General features: G+C 40.2%; 1 protein-coding gene across 3 annotated transcripts in view; it reads right to left on the bottom strand.

Annotated features, from left to right (window-relative positions):
* ARMH3 (armadillo like helical domain containing 3) overlaps window positions 1-19914 on the bottom strand; it is a 181447-nt gene that overhangs the window by 105778 nt on the left and 55755 nt on the right. For all 3 annotated transcript variants that reach the window (XM_005888075.2, XM_070363369.1, XM_070363368.1), the window contains 2 exons: window positions 2172-2254; window positions 1509-1635 (listed from right to left, as the gene is read on the bottom strand). In XM_005888075.2, the coding sequence (XP_005888137.1) occupies window positions 1509-1635; window positions 2172-2254 (210 nt within the window). The remainder of the gene's footprint in view (window positions 1-1508; window positions 1636-2171; window positions 2255-19914) is intronic.

Raw genomic sequence — 19914 nt, 5'->3', positions numbered from 1 at the left:
CTCCAACTCTCCTTCCTTTCCTCACTGAAAGACCTCTTTATTCATCCATTAATGGGTGTTAAAGCCTCTGGGGCAGCTCTTCACCCTTGGAAAATTCTATATTCTTGAAAACAAGGATACTGGTAAAAGCCAGGTAGATGCAAACCACACCAGGGTACACTGAGAACATTCTGCCAATGGGAAGTTTGCTAGAGGGTTCTCATGGAAGACTTCCTAGCTCAAAAAAAAAAAAAAAGACGTGTGACTTGATATGACAATGGGAACCTCTTATTCTGAGGGGAGCTGACCTGATGCTAAAGCTATTACACTGATGATGAGAGAGCAGGGAAATAAAAAAAAAAAATTCCTCCTAGGCAATCCTTTCCACTGTTTGCTTCTACTCTTTCTCCATGTATTCCAAATCCCCTCTACTTTACTCATGATACATACAGGAGTCCCAAGCAGAAGATGAACTTTTCATAAATAGTCCCAACAATAGGGATCAATAAACTAATCAATAGTGACAGAAAGCAGATCAGGGGTTGCCTAGGGATAAGGGACAGAGGTGGTAAAAGTGACATAGAGGGACACAAGGAAATTTGGGGAGAGGGGGAGGATATGTACATTATCTTGATTTAATGACACCTTCATGTATATATACACATGCCAAAACTTATCAAAAATTGTATCCTTTAAAAAAGTGCAGTTTGGGACTTCCCTGGGGGTCCAGTGGTTAAGACTCCATGCTTCCACTGCAGGGGGTGTGGGTTCCATCCCTGGTCAGGGAACTAAGATCCCATATGCCTCAGCATGGCCAAAAAAAAAAAGAATGCAGTTTATTATATACTGATCACATCCCTAATAAGTTGGAGCTTTTTAATAGACAACTTTATTGAGTGGCTTACTATTTCTGGGAAATCTAAAGAAATCTTTCTTGACCTTTAAACTTAGGTAGGTTTGATTAGACTCTTCACTCAAACTTACAGGGATACATGACCTCTTATAGAAGTAAGGAATACTCATGTGGCTGCAGAGTAAATTTTAGGCAAGCCAATCACCAAAAGGTTTTTGCAAAAAAGATTTTTATCTAATGCCCACTTCCTCTTCTAAGTTATGCTAAAAATACATAGGTACATTAAAAATCCTTAAAACCTTGTACCTTTTCAAATCACACAATGTTCCTTTGGGATCCAAGCTCTTCTATTTGCTGCTGTCAACTCCCACCCACTCTCACACCCATCTCACTGGCATTCACTAAATCTACAAGCCTCCCTATTTTCTCTCTTTCACAAACATCAAGAAAGGGCTACAGGGATGCTAACCAGCCTTCTACTGAGATGAATTTTGAGTTCCTGAAGGCGAGGAAGTCCACATATACTTTCTTATTGCCTGAGAAAAGGAGACTACTATAGTTCTGTGCCAAGTAAGGGCACCAAGCAACTAGGGGAGAATCTTTTGGAGTCTTTTCCTTTCATAGACCAAAAATCACAGCTGATCGGGAGAGAAAAAATAAAAAGAAGACAGCTTACCCATAGAGTAGAGGTTGTCAAAGCTCTGGTGCATGCGGATAATCTCATAGTAGAGTTCATCATAACTGCTGGGGGTGGGCAGGAATGTATCTCCATATGTGATAAACATATTAAATAGGTTCACAATCTAAAAAAGAAGCAAAAGCCCATATATAGACATCATACTATGAAGACTCAGAAGGGTATTATCAGTAGTGTGCTATATAGCCAGCTCTTACTGTCTTTCAAGAGCAGTTAAATTTTCAGCAATTTTGTTAGCTGGTTATTAAACAAAATCATTATTAAAAATTAACTTTTCTATAAAACTTACCATTCAATAAATTACATTAAAGTAATAATTACTGAAAACTCATCACTTTCTAATTATTTTCTACCTTTCCATATTATCAATCCCCTTGAAATTAATTTACACCTCTTATATCTGTGTGGTGGGAATATTATATAAGAGTGTGTGTTACCATTATTTCATGAAAGAGCCCAGGTTCTCCAAAGACACAGGTGAAAGTGGAAGCACTAGTAGGGAGATTCTGATCCAAAGGGAAAATAAAGGCCTGGTATCCTCCTATAGTTTAATCCTTAGAACACCAGCTCCTGTCTCAAACCAGCCCATTTTTGCCCTAGAGTATAGCTTCAGAAAAATAAACGTGTTTTTTTGCTACTCACCATAAGAGCTAATGTAAAAATGTTGTGCTTTGCCAAAAGTACAGTCTCATTTGACATAAGGAACTTCAACAAATTTATCAAGGCTTTAAAAAAAAGAAAAAAAAAAAGGCATTGATAAGATAATCAAAGCATAATCAATAAAGTTAAATGAAAGTAGACTAGATCTAAAGAAATCCAAACAGGGCTAGAATGAGTATATCACAGCTACTAGAAAATTTTTAAAAGCAGGCAGAGCAGGTGTAGTTGAAGAAAACACTGACCTTCTCAAGTACATGTCTGCTTATCTGTCTACAGAAGGTTATAAAAAATCTACTTTTTACTTCTTAAATAGCAATTAAAAGCTCAGAAATCTGACTATAAAATGGACATTTCAGTGTTCCAAATTTACACCTGTATGCTGATTTCCCCATCAAATTTCCTCAGTTTATTGAGCGTCCCTTCTCACCCCAGGCTGCTAGCGTTTCAAGTCACCAAGTTTTAGCTGCATATCTGTTTCAAACATTACAGCTAAGAAGGACATCTTTCGAATCTAAATGATCAACAGACATACTATAGAACTTACTGCTTTAGTTCTGGATAAAAAAAGAGCTCATGAAGGAAAAAAAAGCCCTTAACTGTTCTAAATATTCAAATAAGAGTGCAACATGCTCTGTCCTCTCTTAACTGTGACAACATTTACTGAAAAGGTCCCCTTTTTGCCTTGTAATCTTTAATGAGGGGAGAGAGTGCCAAAACCCAAGCAATCTCAATCATGAGATTGACTGCTAAGTCCTAGTTAAACAGTACAGCTTTAAAGACATTTTTGCCAATAAATATTAAGCATAAAATAATTTAACCGCTGCCTTATACTCTTTCACCCAAGGCTATAAACTCAGTCCTGCTTCTGTGCCCACCATAGCCACTGCCACTGTACCTATCTCCCCTGTGTGATGGGGAATATAAAGGAGGGGTTCAGCGGCTACAAGTATTTGATGTTCCTTTTGTCTTCTCCCCATCAACCTGTCCTACTTCTACATATACACACACAAAAAAGGTTCGACCGCTCCTTTCCTAAAACCATACCTGCTTTTTTGTCAGCAGAGAAGTCCCTTCTCTCGTCTGAGCTTTGTGTGAAGTTTACTACTCTTAGAAAAGAGATGTGAGCTTAGATTTAAAACAGCAGGGAATGGTGAGTAGGAGTAAGTCTCTCCAGACACTTGCTGCCTGCCATACAACACCCCTCACTCTCAACCCTCTAAAAGCACAGGTACAGTAAAGAAACAGCAGGCAAGGAAAAGTACAAGAGCTTGTCTACATTCTGTTTCTAAAGCCTGATTCTTCCCTTCAAACAGAGGGGGAAAAAAAAAAGCCTTGCTAGGGTTGAAGGAGGCAGGCATCCTCATTTATGAACTCTTCACCCTGACTCAAGTTCTCTGAGGTTTCCTAATGGAAAGGCAAATGATAGGCAGCTGGCTTTTTTGATGTTGTCTGTTAACAAGTGATCTACTGGACTGGACCTAAGAAAGCTCCACGGGAGGCCACTCTGGATCATACAATCTACTAAGCTCCTAGTAGGCCAGGAGCTCAGAGAATGAAGGGGACTAGCTAAAATCCACATAAAAATGACTAACCCATGGGGATTCCCTAGCAGTCCAGTGGTTAGAATTCGGCACTTTCACTGACATGGCCCAGGTTCAATCTCTGATTGGGTAACTAAGATCCTGCAAGCTGCAGCACGGCCAAGAAAAAGACTAACCCAGCCCAGATCTCTCAATGCGTAGGGGCTGCCCACACCACCCCCACTAACCCCAGAGCTTAGACAAGCCCTGTTAATAGATAAATCTTCTGACAGTAGGACTCCCTAAATTCACAGGAGACAAGAAAAAGGATGGGTAACACATGTGGCATTCTACAAAACATAATGGCTAGCTAGAGACAAAGTTGCTTTTGCACATATCCAATCAAGGAAGGCTTTTGTCCCAGGTACATGCAGCACAAAGATGCAGCCTCAGCAGTGGTTATGTGGTAATTAAGGGGTAGAAAACCTGGAGAAAAGGAAGTGAGCACAATGATTTATTGCTCCTCTGCTGGACTACAGCTAGCCTTGATCTCTGGGATTCAGAGTCAGGGATGACAAAATGATAAATATGAAGGGAGGAAGAGAGCAATTCTAGCACAGGCCAAGAGGTGGCCTGCGTTTCAATTGTCACCGATGTCAGCAGAGTCAAATAGTGTTGAGAAGGAGAGTCCAGCACTGCAATACTCCGAGAGTCTGTGTCAGGGAAACCTGCATTCTATCCCTGACAATTCAGGTCAGACCCCCTCCTTCTGAAAAAGCCAGGGTTTTCTTACCTGGAAGTCATCATTCTCCAGAGGGAATTTAAAAGGCAGCTAAAATGAACCAAGTACCCTTAAAATTGGCTCCCATGAGCCTCTGACATCAGGAACCATGATTCTTCTTCGAGAAGGAATGTCCCAAATATCCCATAATATAACACTTTTTTCCTTCAACATCTTTCTGACTTAGCATTCTATCAACTGTTCAGTGTCCTATATACACATACATGGTCTTCTATCCTCTAACCCGATGTGATGGGAGTTAAAAATTTGTGAGGCTTCAACATAGTTGATTTTAAATTTTTAGAGCTAGAAAGGACCTTAGAGGTTATTTAATCCTACTCCCTCATTTTTGGATTCAAAAACAACCCCTGACCACCACCCCAACTAGTTAGTGACCAAGCAGGGACTAGAACCTGGTCTCCTGTTCAGTGTTCTTTCTTCCATTCCATTAAGATAAAAGCCTGCAGTCCATGGGGTTGTAAGAGTCCATGATGTCACTGCTTAGCAACCGAACAACAACAACAGACAGACAAAGGTGCTGAGAGTGAAAGTGAAGTCACTCAGTCGTGTCCGACCCTTTGGTACCCCATGGGCTACAGACTGCCAGGCTCCTCCATCCGTGGGATTTTCCAGGCAAGAATACTGGAGTGGTTTGCCAGTTCCTTCTCCAGAGGATCTTCCTGACCCAGGAATCAAACCCGGGTCTCCCACACTGCAGGCAGACTCTTTACCATCTGAGCTAGATGCAGTCAAATATTAAAACAGAAGGAAGCTCATGTATAAATGGTGTGCTTAAGATTTGCTAAGTATACTACCATCAATACTTTCCTAGAAGACTCTGGTTTATAACTTTCTCCACCTATTGGCTGCTCCAAGGTTATTTCCATCTACTTGGTGCTCTTCTTTTCTTGGTCCTCAGCTACTTATTATAGCACAACTGCTTAACACCTCATTATTACCTTTCTTCTATTCATTCTCAACACTAAAAAACTTCTAGTAACTTTTCTCAGCAAAAAACACCTCAGCGGGCCCTCTATATCAGCTTTCATCTCTCCTCTTTTTTTTTATTTTTAATTGTTTTTAAAAAAAACACATTTATTTGCCTATGCCAGTTCTTAGTTGCAGCATGCGGGACTTCTTAGTTGTGGCCTGCAAACTCTTAGTTCCGGTATGTGGGATCTAGCTCCCTGACGAGGGATGGAACCTGGGCCCCCTGCGTTGGGAGCTCAGAGTCTTAGCCACTGGACCGCCACAGAAGTCCCTCATCTCTCTTCTTTAAATCTCATCTTTCCTACACCTCTATCTCCCTTTCTCTGTTTCCTCTCTAGGATTTTTAAAAAATAATACTACTAATAATAAATGTAAACTAAAACTGTTCCTATTCCCCTCACTCTGGGTGTGTCCTTCAAAATTATGTACTGAACATAGACCATGATCAGATCTGAACTTCAAATGGAGCTGCTACTGCTGCTGCTAAGTCGCTTCAGTCGTGTCCGACTCTGTGCAACCCCATAGATGGCAGCCCACCAGGCTCCCCTGTCCCTGGGATTCTCTAGGCAAGAGTACTGGAGTGGGTTGCCATTTCCTTCTCCTCAAATGAAGCTAAGATCCCCTTTCTTTATGCAAAATCAGAACTGAAACAAACAAAAAAAACCTGAGTATAAGCAATTCATAGCCAGGTTTATTCATAAGCTATTATGATGCAGTGCTATGGACACGGTTTAACTGCAGGGCAGAGAATAGCCGTGGGCCAGGGGCAGGTTAAGGACAGAAGAGAAATGGTACTCAGGATCTCGGTGCCAACACACAAGTAGCAGAGAGCTCATGCTGGCTGATTCCTGCCTCACCACTCTCCAAACACACATTTTTAGAAAACCACCCTCGATCCACTTGTTCACTTGGTGCCATTTGGGCACATGACCAGCCAAACTGTTCCAAGGACAGTCACAGAGGTAACAGTACATAGAGGGAAGAGTTAGGATAACTAAAAAAGACAAGGTATTGGTTGTATAAACATAAGATTATTAATTAGTCATATCTCTGTTAAGAGTTTGGTATCAAGCATGACACGTGTTGTAGTCATTGTGAAGATAAGCGGTGGAGCAGGATATACTTTTTTCTTTTTAATTTAACACTTTGGTTACCATGTTTCTAATTTTTAGGTAACAGTTTTAAAAGGAAGCAGGGGAGAAGAGACTAACACAAAATCTTCCTCAACAAAAATATGATCCTTAGTCTGAGGGATTTCCAAAGAAAAAGGGCCTATGTTATAGAAACTCAATACTGTGTAAACAGTTCTGCCCATTAGGCAAGCAATGGCTACCCATTCCACAAAACAGAATCGCACAGTTTATTGCAGAGTATCTTTTCAGATGAGGACAAGCTTGGTGGCTGAGACCCTCCGGGCCTTAACAGACAATTCTCACTGGCCCCAATCCTTCACAGCCCCGGGAACAGGCTGTCCCCAAACACCAATGCCAGATAGATATATCGTAGAGAGAAATGGATCATATCTTTCTGCTGAATGACACCTACTACAAGTCACCAACTATGCCAGAAGTTCACATCAAGTACAGTTGTTCCTCAGTATCCACAGTGGGGGTGGGGGGTGGGTAGGATTGGCTCCAGGACTTTCCCCCCAAATACCCAATTCCATAGAGTCTCAAGTCCTTTAAATAAAATGGTATAGTTACCTACACACATCTTCCTATATAGTTTAAACCAACTCTAGGTTGCTTACAATGCAATACCTAATACAATGTAATACCTAATACAATGTAAAAGCCATGTAAATAGTTGCTGGCATACAGCAAATTCATGTTCTGCTCTTTGGAAATTTCTGGAATTTTTTTTTTCCAAATATTTTTGATCTGTGGTTGGCTGAACCCGTGGATGCAGAACCCATGGATATAGAGGGAAAACTGTATCTCAAATCTTCCTCTTTTCTACTGCACTCCACTTGAGAGCTTAAAAAGAGATACCTAACTATAGAAATCATCTCCCCCAAACTGCATTCATCTCTTTTCAAAGGGAGAAACACAAAAGTCATAAATGGCAAGGGAAGTAACATCTATTAGGTATATGCTAGATGGTAGGCATTATGTAAAGCACTTAAAGTACATCACTCTCACTGAAACTTAGTAAGTATCCCATGAAGGAGCTAATAACGGTCCCAATTAACAGATGACCAAATTAAAATTCAGAAAGATTTAATAAGTTATCCAAAGTCACATAGCTAATTGAAGATAAATTACATTAACAGCAACATACCAGGATGGTCCATGAACTCCCCTTGCTGAGATTTATGAAACTGTACTGGTTCCTCCTAAACTTCACTTAAAAAAACATTTGTTGAAGGTTGAGGAACAAGCTATCTAGGACCAATACTTGTATTTGCCATCCAAAACTGTAACTTTATGCCACCCAAAACTGTAACTTTAATCAGAGTTCCACTAACCAGCACCTCACACATCCAAGTGATCAAAAGAAAAATCTTGTAAGTTCATCTCTCTTTTAAGCATCTCAGAATTTTACTCCACTGACCTAAAGACACTTTAACCTGCACAGTCTCAAAAACAAGAAGTGAAAAGCAAGGACTCGAGTATTTTTGCACCCATGTTTATAACAGCATTATTTACAATAGCCAAAAGGTGGAAGCAATACAAGAATCCATTGACACATGAATAGATAAACAAAACGTGAAAGACACAATCAGAAAATTACTTGAGCTAATCAGTGAATTTAGTAAAATTACAGGATACCAAATCAATATACAGAAATCCCTTGCACTAACAGTGACAAATCAGAAAGAGAAATTAAGGAATCAATTCCATTCACCATTGCAAAAAAAAAATTAAAATACCTAGGAATAAATCTACCTAAGGAGACAGAAGAGCTGTATACAGAAAACTATAAGACACTGATGAAAGAAATCAAAGATGACATAAACAGATGGAGAGATATACCAAGCTCCTAGATTGGAAGAATTAATATTGTGAAAATGACTATACTACCCAGAGCAAACTACAGATTCAACGCAATCCCTATCAAATTACCAATGGCATTTTTCACAGAACTAGAACAAAAATTTCACAATTCACATGGAAATACAAAAGACCCTGAATAGCCAAAGCGTTCTTGAGAAAGAAGAATGGAACTGGAGGAATCAACCTCTTGACTTCAGACTATATATTACAAAGCTACAGTCATCAAGACAGTATGGTACTGGCACAAAAACAGAATATAGACCAATGGAACAGGATAGAAAGCCCAGAGATAAATCCATGCACCTATGGGCACCTTATCTTTGACAAAGGAGGCAAGAATATACAATGGATAAAAACACAGTCTCTTCAATAAGTGGTGCTGGAAAACTAGACAGTTTCATGTAAAAGAATGAAATTTGAACACTTTCTAACACCATACACAAATATAAACTCAAAATGGGTTAAAGACCTAAATATAAGACCAGAAACTAAAATTCTTAGAGGAGAACATAGGCAGAATACTCTTTGACATAAACCACAGCAAGATCCTCTATGACCCACCTAATAGCAGAACAGAAATAAAAACAAAAATAAATGGGATCTAATTAAACTTAAAAGCTTTTGCACAGCAAAGGAAACCATAAACAAGATGAAAAGACAACCCTTAGAATAAGAGAAAATAATTTCAAATGAAGCAGCTGACAAAGGAGTAATCTCCAAAATATATAAGCAGCTCAGGCAGCTCAATATCAGAAAACAAACAACCCAAAAAATGGGCCTAAATAGACCTAAATAGACATTTCTCCAAAAAGACATACAGATGGGTAATAAACACATAAAAAAGTGCTCAACATTGCTTATTATTAGAGAAATGCAATCAAAACTACAATGAGGTATCACCTCAAACCAGTCAGACTGGCCATCATCAAAAAATCTACAAACAATAAATGTTGGAGAGGATGTGGGAAAAAGGCCATATGACCCAGCAATCCCACTACCAGGCATATTCCCTGAGAAAACCACAATTCTAGAAGATACATGTACCCCAGTGTTCACTGCAGCACTACTTACAATAACCAGGACATGGATGCAACCTAGATGTCTATTAACAGACGAATGGATAAAGAAGTTGTAGTACATATATACAATGGAATATTACTCAACCATAAAAAGGAACGAATTTGAGTCAGTTCTAGTGAGGTGGATGAACCTAGAGCCTGTTATACAGAGTGAAGTAAGTCAGAAAGAGGAAAACAAATATCATATATTAATGCATATATATGGAATCTAGGGCTCCCCAGGTAGCTCAGCTGGTAAAGAATCCACCTGCAATGCAGGAGACCCTGGTTCGGTTCCTGGGTTGGGAAGTTACCCTGGAGAAGGGATAGGCTACCCACGCCAGTATTCTTGGGCTTCCCTGATGGCTCAGATGGTAAAGAATTCGCCTGCAATGCAGGAGACCTGAGTTCGATCCCTGGGTTGGGAAGATCCCCTGGAGGAGGACATGACAACCCACTCCAGTATTCTGGCCTGGAGAATGCCCATGGACAGAGAAGCCTGATGGGCTACGGTCCATGGGGTCAGAAAGAGTCGAACATGACTAAGCAACCAAGCACACATATATGGAATCTAGAAAAATATACTAATGAACCTATTTGTAGAGCAATAACAGAGATGCAGACATAGAGAAAGAACTGTAGACACAGGTGAGTAAGGAGAGGCTGGGATGAACTGAGAGAGCAGCACTGATACCACATGTAAAACAGACACCAGTGGGAATTTGCTATATGACATAGGAAGCTCAACCTGGTTCTCTGTGACAACCTAGAGGGGCAGGATGGGCTGAGAGGAGGGAGGGAGTTCAAGAGGGTGGAGATATATGTATACCTATGGCTGATTCATGTTGATGTATGGCAGAAACCAATACAACATTATAAACCAATTACTTTCCAATTAAAAAATAATTTTTTTTTTTTAATGTGGAATGCAAACTAGTACAGCCACTATGGAGAACAGTGTGGAGATTCCTTAAAAAACTGGAAATAGAACTGCCTTATGATCCAGCAATCCCAATGCTGGGCATACACACTGAGGAAACCAGAAGGGAAAGAGACACGTGTACCCCAATGTTCATCGCAGCACTGTATATAATAGCCAGGACATGGAAGCAACCTAGATGTCCATCAGCAGATGAATGGATAAGAAAGCTATGGTACACATACACAATGGAGTATTACTCAGCCATTAAAAAGAATACATTTGAATCAGTTCTAATGAGGTGGATGAAACTGGAGCCTATTATACAGAGTGAAGTAAGCCAGAAAGAAAAAATACCAATACAGTATACTAACGCATATATATGGAATTTAGAAAGATGGTAACAATAACCCTGTATACAAGACAGCAAAAGAGACACTGATGTATAGAACAGTCTTTTGGACTCTGTGGGAGAGGGAGAGGGTGAGATGATTTGGGAGAATGGCATTGAAATATGTATAATATCATATATGAAACGAGTCACCAGTCCAGGTTCAATGCACGATACTGGATGCTTGGGGCCGGTGCACTGGGACGACCCAGAGGGATGGTATGGGGAGGGAGGAGGGAGGAGGGTTCAGGATGGGGAACACGTGTATGCCTGTGGTGGATTTATTTTGATATATGGCAGAACCAATACAATACTGTAAAGTTCAAAAATAAAATAAAATTTTTAAAAATTAAAAAAAAATAAATAAATAAAAATAGATTTTAAAAAAATGTGGTATACAGTGGAATATTACTCAGCCTGAAAAAGGAAATTCTGCCACATGCTAAAACATAGGTGAAACATGAAGACACTATGCTAAGTGAAAAAAGTCAGTCACAGAAGGACAAATACCACATGACTCAATTTACATGCAGGACGTAGAGAAATCAAATTCATAGAGACAGGAAGCAGATTGGTGGTTGTTAGAGGTGTAGACAGGGAGGAATACAGGCTTACTGTTTAATAGATACAATTTCAGTCTAAGAAAACTTTTAAAATTCTGGAGACGGAAGGAAGAGATGGTTGCCCAACAATGTGAATGTACTTAATGCCACTGAGCTTACACTTAAAATGATAAAATTTTATGTATGTTTTACCAATTGAAAAACAAGAGGCCAATATTTTTCTTTCCACAGACATTAGCATGAGCCCTGCAAATACTCCATCCCAACTTTCTGTAACCTCAGCATAACTGATGGGCTGAAATTTACATCATGGTACACAGTACTGAGTACAGAGCCAAACATACAAAAGTGTTTTGATGGGAAAATAAAAGGCACCCAATATACTCAATCAACAGAGAGTCATGAACACTTGAGCAAGAATACAAATTCAAAATGAGCACTGCACAGCCTTCAAGACAATACCACAGCAGTTTTCAGAATAATCATCAAAGCTGATAGTCAAAGCTAACAACACACTGAAGTACAGTTGATCCTTGAACAACTTGGGTTTGAACTGTGTGGGTCCACTTATACTTAGATTTTTAAAAATAAATGTATACTATGTTACTATATGATCTGTGGTTGGTCAAATCCACAGATGTGAGACTGCTGGTAGGAAGTGCAGACTGTAAAGTTATAGGTAAATTTTTGACAAGGTTGGAGTGGGGGGCTGGGTATAAGCACCTCAAAACCTCAACTTCTTTAAGGGTCAACTATTCTAACAATATTCTAGGAAATCCTTGGGGATACTGGGTTTGACTCCTAAATCTTTTTTATTCCTACTAAAGGAGGATCCAGATCCCTGGCTTCAAATACTCTTAAACTGCACTGAGTGAAAAATAGAGAAGTTATGTCAGTGAAACATCTGAGGTATTCCACTACACATTCAACAAGTTTAAGTTGTAAGGAAGTGGGTGCTCCATACACATTTGTTTCTTCACTGGAAAGTCCACCAAGCACTTTGAAAACTTAAGTTTCTGGATTCGCTTTCAGGAACTATAAACTAGCTGCAACTGCTGCCTCTTTACTTCCCTGATGGCTCAGTTGGTAAAGAATCTGCCTCCAATGCAGGAGAACCCAGTTTGACTCCTAGGCCAAGAAGATCTGCTGGAGAAGGGATAGGCTACCCATTCCAGTATCCCTGGGCTTCCCTTGTAGCTTAGCTGGTAAAGAATCCGCCTGCAATGTGGGAGACCTGGGTTCGATCCCTGAGTTGGGAAGATTCCTCTGGAGAAGGGAAAGGCTACACACTCTATTATTCTGGCCTGGATGTTGCCTCTTTGACTCTGTACTAGAGACAAGTGTCAGTCTCCTACTTAGCTCTCCAGGTTTCTTTCCTTGGAGAGTATTGTGCATCAAATATGGCAGCAGGATGCAGAAGTTCTGACTTTTCTGTATGCAAACACAAGTAGAACAAAGGATAGTGCACAGGTTCTGGAAAGTTGAGCCAGGAATGGGTACCCTGACAGTTCCCTGCGTCCCAAGTGAATTCACAGAGGCAAAAGCAGCCAATCTGTTTTTTTAAACGTGAAGATTTCAATACCACCCACCTGAGAATCCTGCTGTCCGACACAAGGCCACCTCACTGCACAAGGAACCTTGTTCACAGAGCTGTTCCTAGCATTAATATACCCGACACAATGAAGACTTTCCCAGACTTTTTCTATTCTGCTTTGAATTTAAGTGGAGGAAAAGAAGGTAGCAAGCAGCAAACCATGTTGTCGTGTAGAAGCGTGGAGTGAATAATGGATATGGGAACTTCTCCAGAACTAAAACCTCTCCCCACATTGAGGTAAACCAGGTGCAGAGAGGAACAAGCCAATCACGGGAAGACACAATTAAGTGGTAGCTCAGCGCCTGCCTCAGAGAAGCAGAGGGGAGGTTTAATTACAAAACCAAGTGAATGACATTTAAATAAGATTAAAAACAGGAAGGAGGCAGAGAGCAGAGCACAAATAAATGTCTATGAAGAATCAGGTCAGAGAGAGCAGTCTCTGTGAACAGCTTTTACCTGCTATGAAGACAAAGACATAGAAAGCAAAGACAAGACTAAGCCAGGCCCTATTTTGTGGCCTGGCATGGAGTTAGGATGAGAGGCCACAGATCCCAAGGCAAAACCTGATCATTAGGGAAAATGGGTAACTTCACAGTGACCAATAGAAGAGAAATACTTAGAACCTCACTAGCTTAGGACAGACGTAGAAGAACTCAAAGGACAGGCTACAAATAGCACTAGTATGAAGAAGAACTAAAGAGCCTCTTGATAAAAGTGAAAGAGGAAAGTCAAAAAGTTGGCTTAAAACTCAACATTCAGAAAACGAAGATCGTGGCATCCAATCCCATCACTTCATGGCAAACAGATGGGGAAACAATGGAAACAGTAACAGACTTTATTTGGGGGGGCTCCAGAATCACTGCAGATGGTGACTGCAGCCATGAAATTAAAAGATGCTTGCTCCTTGGAAGGAAAGTTATGACCAACCTAGACAGCATATTAAAAAGCAGAGACATTACTTTACCAACAAAGGTCTGTCTAGTCAAAGGTATGGTTTTTCCAGTAGTCATGTATGGATGTGAGAGTTGGACTATAAAGAAAGGTGAGCGCTGAAGAATTGATGCTTTTGAACTGTGGTGTTGGAGAAGACTCTTGAGAGTCCCTTGGATGCAAGGAGATCCAACAAGTCCATCCTAAAGGAAATCAGTTCTGAATATTCACTGGAAGGACTGATGCTGAAGCTGAAGCTCAAACAATACTTTGGCCACCTGATGTGAAGAACTGACTGACTGGAAAAGACCCTGATGCTGGGAAAGATTGAAGGCGTGAGGAAAAGGGGATGACAGAGGATGAGATGGTTGGATGGCATCACCAACACAACGGACGTTGAGTTTGAGTAGGCTCTGGGAGTTGGTGATGGACAAGGAAGCCTGGCATGCTGAAGTCCATGGGGTCGCAAAGAGTCAGACAAGACTGAGCGACTGAACTGAACAAGGCAATGCCTCTGAAACCCCAGAGGCACTATAAACTCTAGCAATTCGAACATCTCTGCACAAAATCACCAATTACTCAGGGGCATTGCCAGCAATCAGTAGGCTCACTGTCAGTCAGCAAAGTGGCACAGGAAGGACTTAGAAACCAACACTGACCAACAGAATAATTTAAAAATGCACTAGGTGCGTTCTCAGAATACAGGCATCTGGCTGGCTGTTAAACCCAAGCACCTTACTGAAACAGAGACCAATGAATCCGACAAGAAAATGAAACGGCTTTGGTTATATGCTACGAGCCTCTCCAGGTGAACAGAGCACAAAAGTCGGTATACCCAGTGGGAGGATTCTGGGAAGATGGCAGAACATGAAACATCAGCAATCTCTCTCCCAGAATCCTCTGCCAGGACAATAATTGCCCTGGCAGAATCTGTCTGACGTAACTATGTAGAACTCTGGACTCTGATGAAGGTTTGAAACTTCTACAGAAAAATCTGGATGGTAAATTTGGTTCACTTTGGTCAATTTCAACTCTTAGTACATGCAGCTACCTATCCCCAATCCCAGGCCTGTGGTAAGCAACTGTGCACCTGTTTCTAGAGCAGCTTGCACACAACTTGCAGGAGCTAGGGTGGACCAGCTCCCAGATACGGCAATAAGGGCCGTATCTTCCAAATACTGGGGAATCTGTGCTATGATCACTGATTGCTGCTTCTGATCACAGAGATGCAGACAAATAGGTGGGCAGCCATTTTTGTTGCACTTCCCCTTATTGTTACAAGCCTGTCCCCCCCACAGATAAGTGACATCTAGGCCTAAGGGGCCAGTGCCCCTTTTTTTCCCCACCTTCATTTTTTGCTTTTCCTCTTTCAGGAGCCAGACAGTAAAAACTAGGACATTCAACACAAATGAACATTATCTAAGAAACAGACTCACAGACCGAGAGAACAGACTTGTGGTTGCTAAGGAGGGTGAGAGAGGGAGGGATAGATTGGAGTTTGGGGTTAGCATGTGCCAACTATAACATACAGAAGGGATAAACAAGAAGATCCTAATGTACAGCACAGGAAACTATATTCAATATACCGAGATAAACCATAATGGAAAAAAATAAATACATATGTATAATTTAGTCACTTTGCTGTATAGCAGAATCTAACACAACACTGTAAATCAACTATGCTTCCATTTAAAGAGAAAAGGTAAATACTAGGACAATAAAAACATTAATCAAGAAGAGCATTCAGAAACAAACAAACAAACAAAAACTAGGACATTCAGAAACAACTGCATATTCAAGGAAAATTAGAGAGTGACTGCACATGCCCAAGAATAAAGCTCATAAAAGATCTAAGAAAAGATTAAGTTTACACCTCAGGCTGATCCTCAGTACAGACAGAGCCTACAGTCAAAAACAAAAGTAACAGTGAATTCCCCGGTGGTCCAGTGGTTAGCACTCTGGGCTTTCACTGTCGAAGGTCCTAGCTCAAACCTTGGTTAGGGAACTGAGATCCCACAAGCCATGCAATGCAGCCAGAATAAATATATAAATAAAAATAAACAAAAATAATAACAAAAAATAGATAACTCTGCAAGAAGGGGGGAATCTTATTTCTTGAACCTTCAGGACACTGGAAGTAAAATAAGTCAAGTCACAAAGAGACAAATACTGAATCATTCCACTTACATGCAGTACTTAAGAGTAGTCAAAATCATAAAGAGAGAAGATAGACTGGTGGTTGCCAGGGGCTGAGGGGAAAGGGGAAGAGGTTCAGTTTTAGAAGATGAAGAGTTATGGGGAACAATAGTGGTGATGCCTGCATTACAGTGTGAATGTATTTAGTACCACTGAACATACACTTAAAAATGGTTAAGATAGTAAATTTTATGTTATGTGTATTTTAGCACAATAAAAAGTCAGTACGTCAACAACCTGTGCTGTCTAAAGGCTCTATGTCCTAGATGAACTGGAGAAAAGAACAAATCCTTTCTTTAAATGGAAGTTAGATTCTGTCTTACCATTTTCCTTGCAAATGAAGTGTATCTGCTAAAAAAGAAAATAAAATTCTCAACTATCTCCAATTCCCCATTTACTTGGGGACACTGCAGTCCTCACAGTTACCACCCACCCTCCTTACCATGAAAGTAAGTTATTATATGAAAGTTCCCATTGCTCCCATATGGAGCAATGCAAGATCCCATACACATTCTGTGCTGCTGCTGCTGCTGCTAAGTCGCTTCAGTCATGTCTGACTCCGTGCGACCCCATAGACGGCAGCCCACCAGGCTCCGCCGTCCCTGGGATTCTTCAGGCAAGAACACTGGAGTGGGTTGCCATTTCCTTCTCCAATGCATGAAAGTGAAAAGTGAAAGTGAAGTCGCTCAGTCGTGTCTGACTCTTCGCAACCCCATGGACTGCAGCCCATCCGGCTCCTCCGTCCACGGGATTTTCCAGGCAAGAGTGCTGGAGTGGGGTGCCATTGCCTTCTCCACATTCTGTGCAGCTGCTTCTAACTAAGCATGCTTAGAGGCCACCATCTTTTTCTAGGGCCCTAGATACCTACTGCTTTTTTCAAACACTGACCAAATGAAAGAGTCAAAATCACCCTTGAAGAAATCTCAGTTAATGAGACCATGACTCAGTGGAGCCATCTGATGTAGAACCAAGAACTTTACTTTCTGCTCAAATGAGGGAAAAACCACTAAGAAACTTGTCCTGCTCACTCAAGATCCAGGGAATGATGATACCTTATGAAATCAAATGACACTTTCCTACACAACCAGTACAGGCAGCACAACAAAAGCACAACTACTCTTTCCTCTGCCTTTTTTAGTTGACAAGATGCTAATGGGCCTACCAGAGTTGACATTTCTCTGGATGGGAAGTGCCTTTTTGTGCAGAGAAAAGAACAGAGATTTCTCACTCTTTTAGGTGGGAATCTTTTTCTCCTTCTAACAGGCTAAACTTGTTAAAAATTCTTATCTTTTGCTTCTGCCAAGATTCTAAGAGAAAGATTCAAAATAGTATAAAGTTTAGATTTAGCCAAATGTGGTAACTTGAAGGGAAAAAAGGTTTCCTGGCATTCTTTTTCTGCCCTGGGGCTTTGTATACTGCTATACAGGATCTTCCATAACAAAATTATGAAAAGAGAGAAACACCTTCGAATGCTCCCACATTAGAACATTCTAACTTTAAGAAGAATTGATTATCCACAGAAGAAAGAAGCCTCCATATTTTTGCACATGGAAGTTAGAGCAGTCTTAATTAGGCACATCAAGCCTAGAATACATCTTGTAACAGATTCCCCTAAATCAGAGAAAATTTGGGGAAAAAAAGAAGAACAATTTAAAAAGCAATTTTAAGAACAAAATAGCAATAGCAGCTGCCAAAATTCCTCTTGCCATATACTCTAGCTGTTTACTGCTATGTTTCTTCCCCACCTGCATACTCTCTTCAAAACTTAAAGCAGCAATATCGTAGTTACGTAAGATGTCACCATTGGAGGAATCTGGGTGAAGGGTACAAGAACTCTCTGTACTATTTTTGCAACTTCCTGTGAGTCTATAATTATATCAAAATACAAAGTTTAAAAAAGTAACCAAACTAAATGAAGCAGACAATTAAAAACTCAAAGGATAGTTTCCCCAAATCAGGAGGGGCTGGCAAACTGTCAAAGCTATACCCATACAAGAACTGCCAACTATATCTATGGCTCAGGTCAGTCTTTCTCCTGAAAATTTCCAGTCCTGTATAACACCTACAATATAACAAGCATGCAATGAAAGCTCTCAATTCCCAGTCTCAAGGTGTACCTAACCATGAAGCCACAGACTTCTGTCAGTGATGAGTGTGCCAGCTGGATCCAGAAAGCTGTGACACTCTCTGAGTTTTCTATTTTTCCCAGTAGGTATCTGAAAGGTCAGGCCAAGTACAATTTTTCTCTTTTTCACAAAGCTGTGAATGCTTTGGATGCTATTTAGCACAGTGAAGCTGAACAGATTGTTTTGGGGGCTTTGGGGGCCTCTCTTCCTGCAGAGAGGCAAATGTTGCCTAGTGATCTGCTTCTGAGCATAGGAGTCAGGAACTCTAAGTCCTGATCATGACTATTTAGTGTCTGGTTTCCATAATCCTTAGCAAGTCACTTATCCTTCTATACATTCCCCAACAAATGGTGATAAAAATAATGACTTATCACCCAGATATGTGGCAGAGTGAAAGGGTAAGAAGGACTGTGATCCACAGATATATGCCAAATATAAAATGCCAACTTAAACCTGTCTTTAAATCAACCTGTTTTCAGACTGTGGAAAGCTACACTATTTAAACGCAGGCTGGCTCCCCAATGCCCCTTCTGCCTGCAATGGAAGTAAAATAAGCTGACTCCATGAAGTTCTCTGTTCAAGTATTTCCCTCTAACAACTATATGCTTCTCTCTAAACATTCCGCCCATTCCTTGGTTAATGGCTTAGAAACTAAGTTTCCATTTTCACTTGGTTAAAAGCAATCCATGTGTCTGGAGGTAAGGAAGAAAGTGACAAAGGAAAGATAAATCATCCACCACTCCTGTTCATACCAACAATTCAAATAAAAAGGTGATGAAGTCAGCTCAAAAGACAAGTGAAAACAAATATTCTAATACTATTTTTTTTGAAGTACAAACACAACACTGTGCTGCCTTAAGAGAATGCTGACTCATCATCAATGGAAATTCTACATACCTATTCATCCATTTATTTATTCACTCAAATATTTTCTGACCCCCTGTTACAAGCCAAGTAGTGCGCTGAGAATAAATCAATGATTAAAACTCAGGCCCTGCCCTCCACGAATTTTTTTTAAAAGGAAAAACAAATAATTTAAGCAAATCATTGTACAGACATGTGCAAACACAGCATAACAATGCGATATGCTAAAACAGAAGCCCAGAGTTCTGTGAGAAAAACAGGAAACCAATCATAGTGACCAACACTGTCTTTAGTCTCAAGTTCAGAGATAAAACGAAAGTTCCCAGGAGGAATGCAATACAATCAGTAAATAAAGAAAAACTAACCAAATATAAAGATGTTTGTGAAGACAGAATTGGGAGGCCAGTCGCTAAAATTAAGACAGAGATTCTTCCTCCCACCCGCTTTGGATTCCAACTTGAGACTTTTTTTTGGCTTGTATTTTATTATTTAAAAAATTTTTTTTAATTTATTTTTAATTGGAGGATAATTTCTTTTACAATGTTGTGCTGGTTTCTGCCATATATCAACATGAATCTGTCACAGAAAGACTGAGATGCTTAACACTGGATCATGGATGGGCTTCAGAAGAAGGTCCATGAACTCTCTGAAATTATATGCAAAATATATATGTGCAAATGGACATTTTTCTGGATGCAAAGATATCTTTCATTACATTCTCAAAAGCAAAGAACTATTTCACTAGGATCTCACCCTAAAACTCGGTTTTCTATCTTTATCAGAGGAGCATTTTAAGA

The sequence above is a fragment of the Bos mutus genome, chromosome 26 (assembly GCF_027580195.1).
Source record: "Bos mutus isolate GX-2022 chromosome 26, NWIPB_WYAK_1.1, whole genome shotgun sequence".
Lineage (NCBI taxonomy): Eukaryota > Metazoa > Chordata > Mammalia > Artiodactyla > Bovidae > Bos > Bos mutus.
The sequence above is the reverse complement of the archived record's forward strand: the minus strand, read 5'-3'. Positions and strand labels throughout refer to the sequence as shown.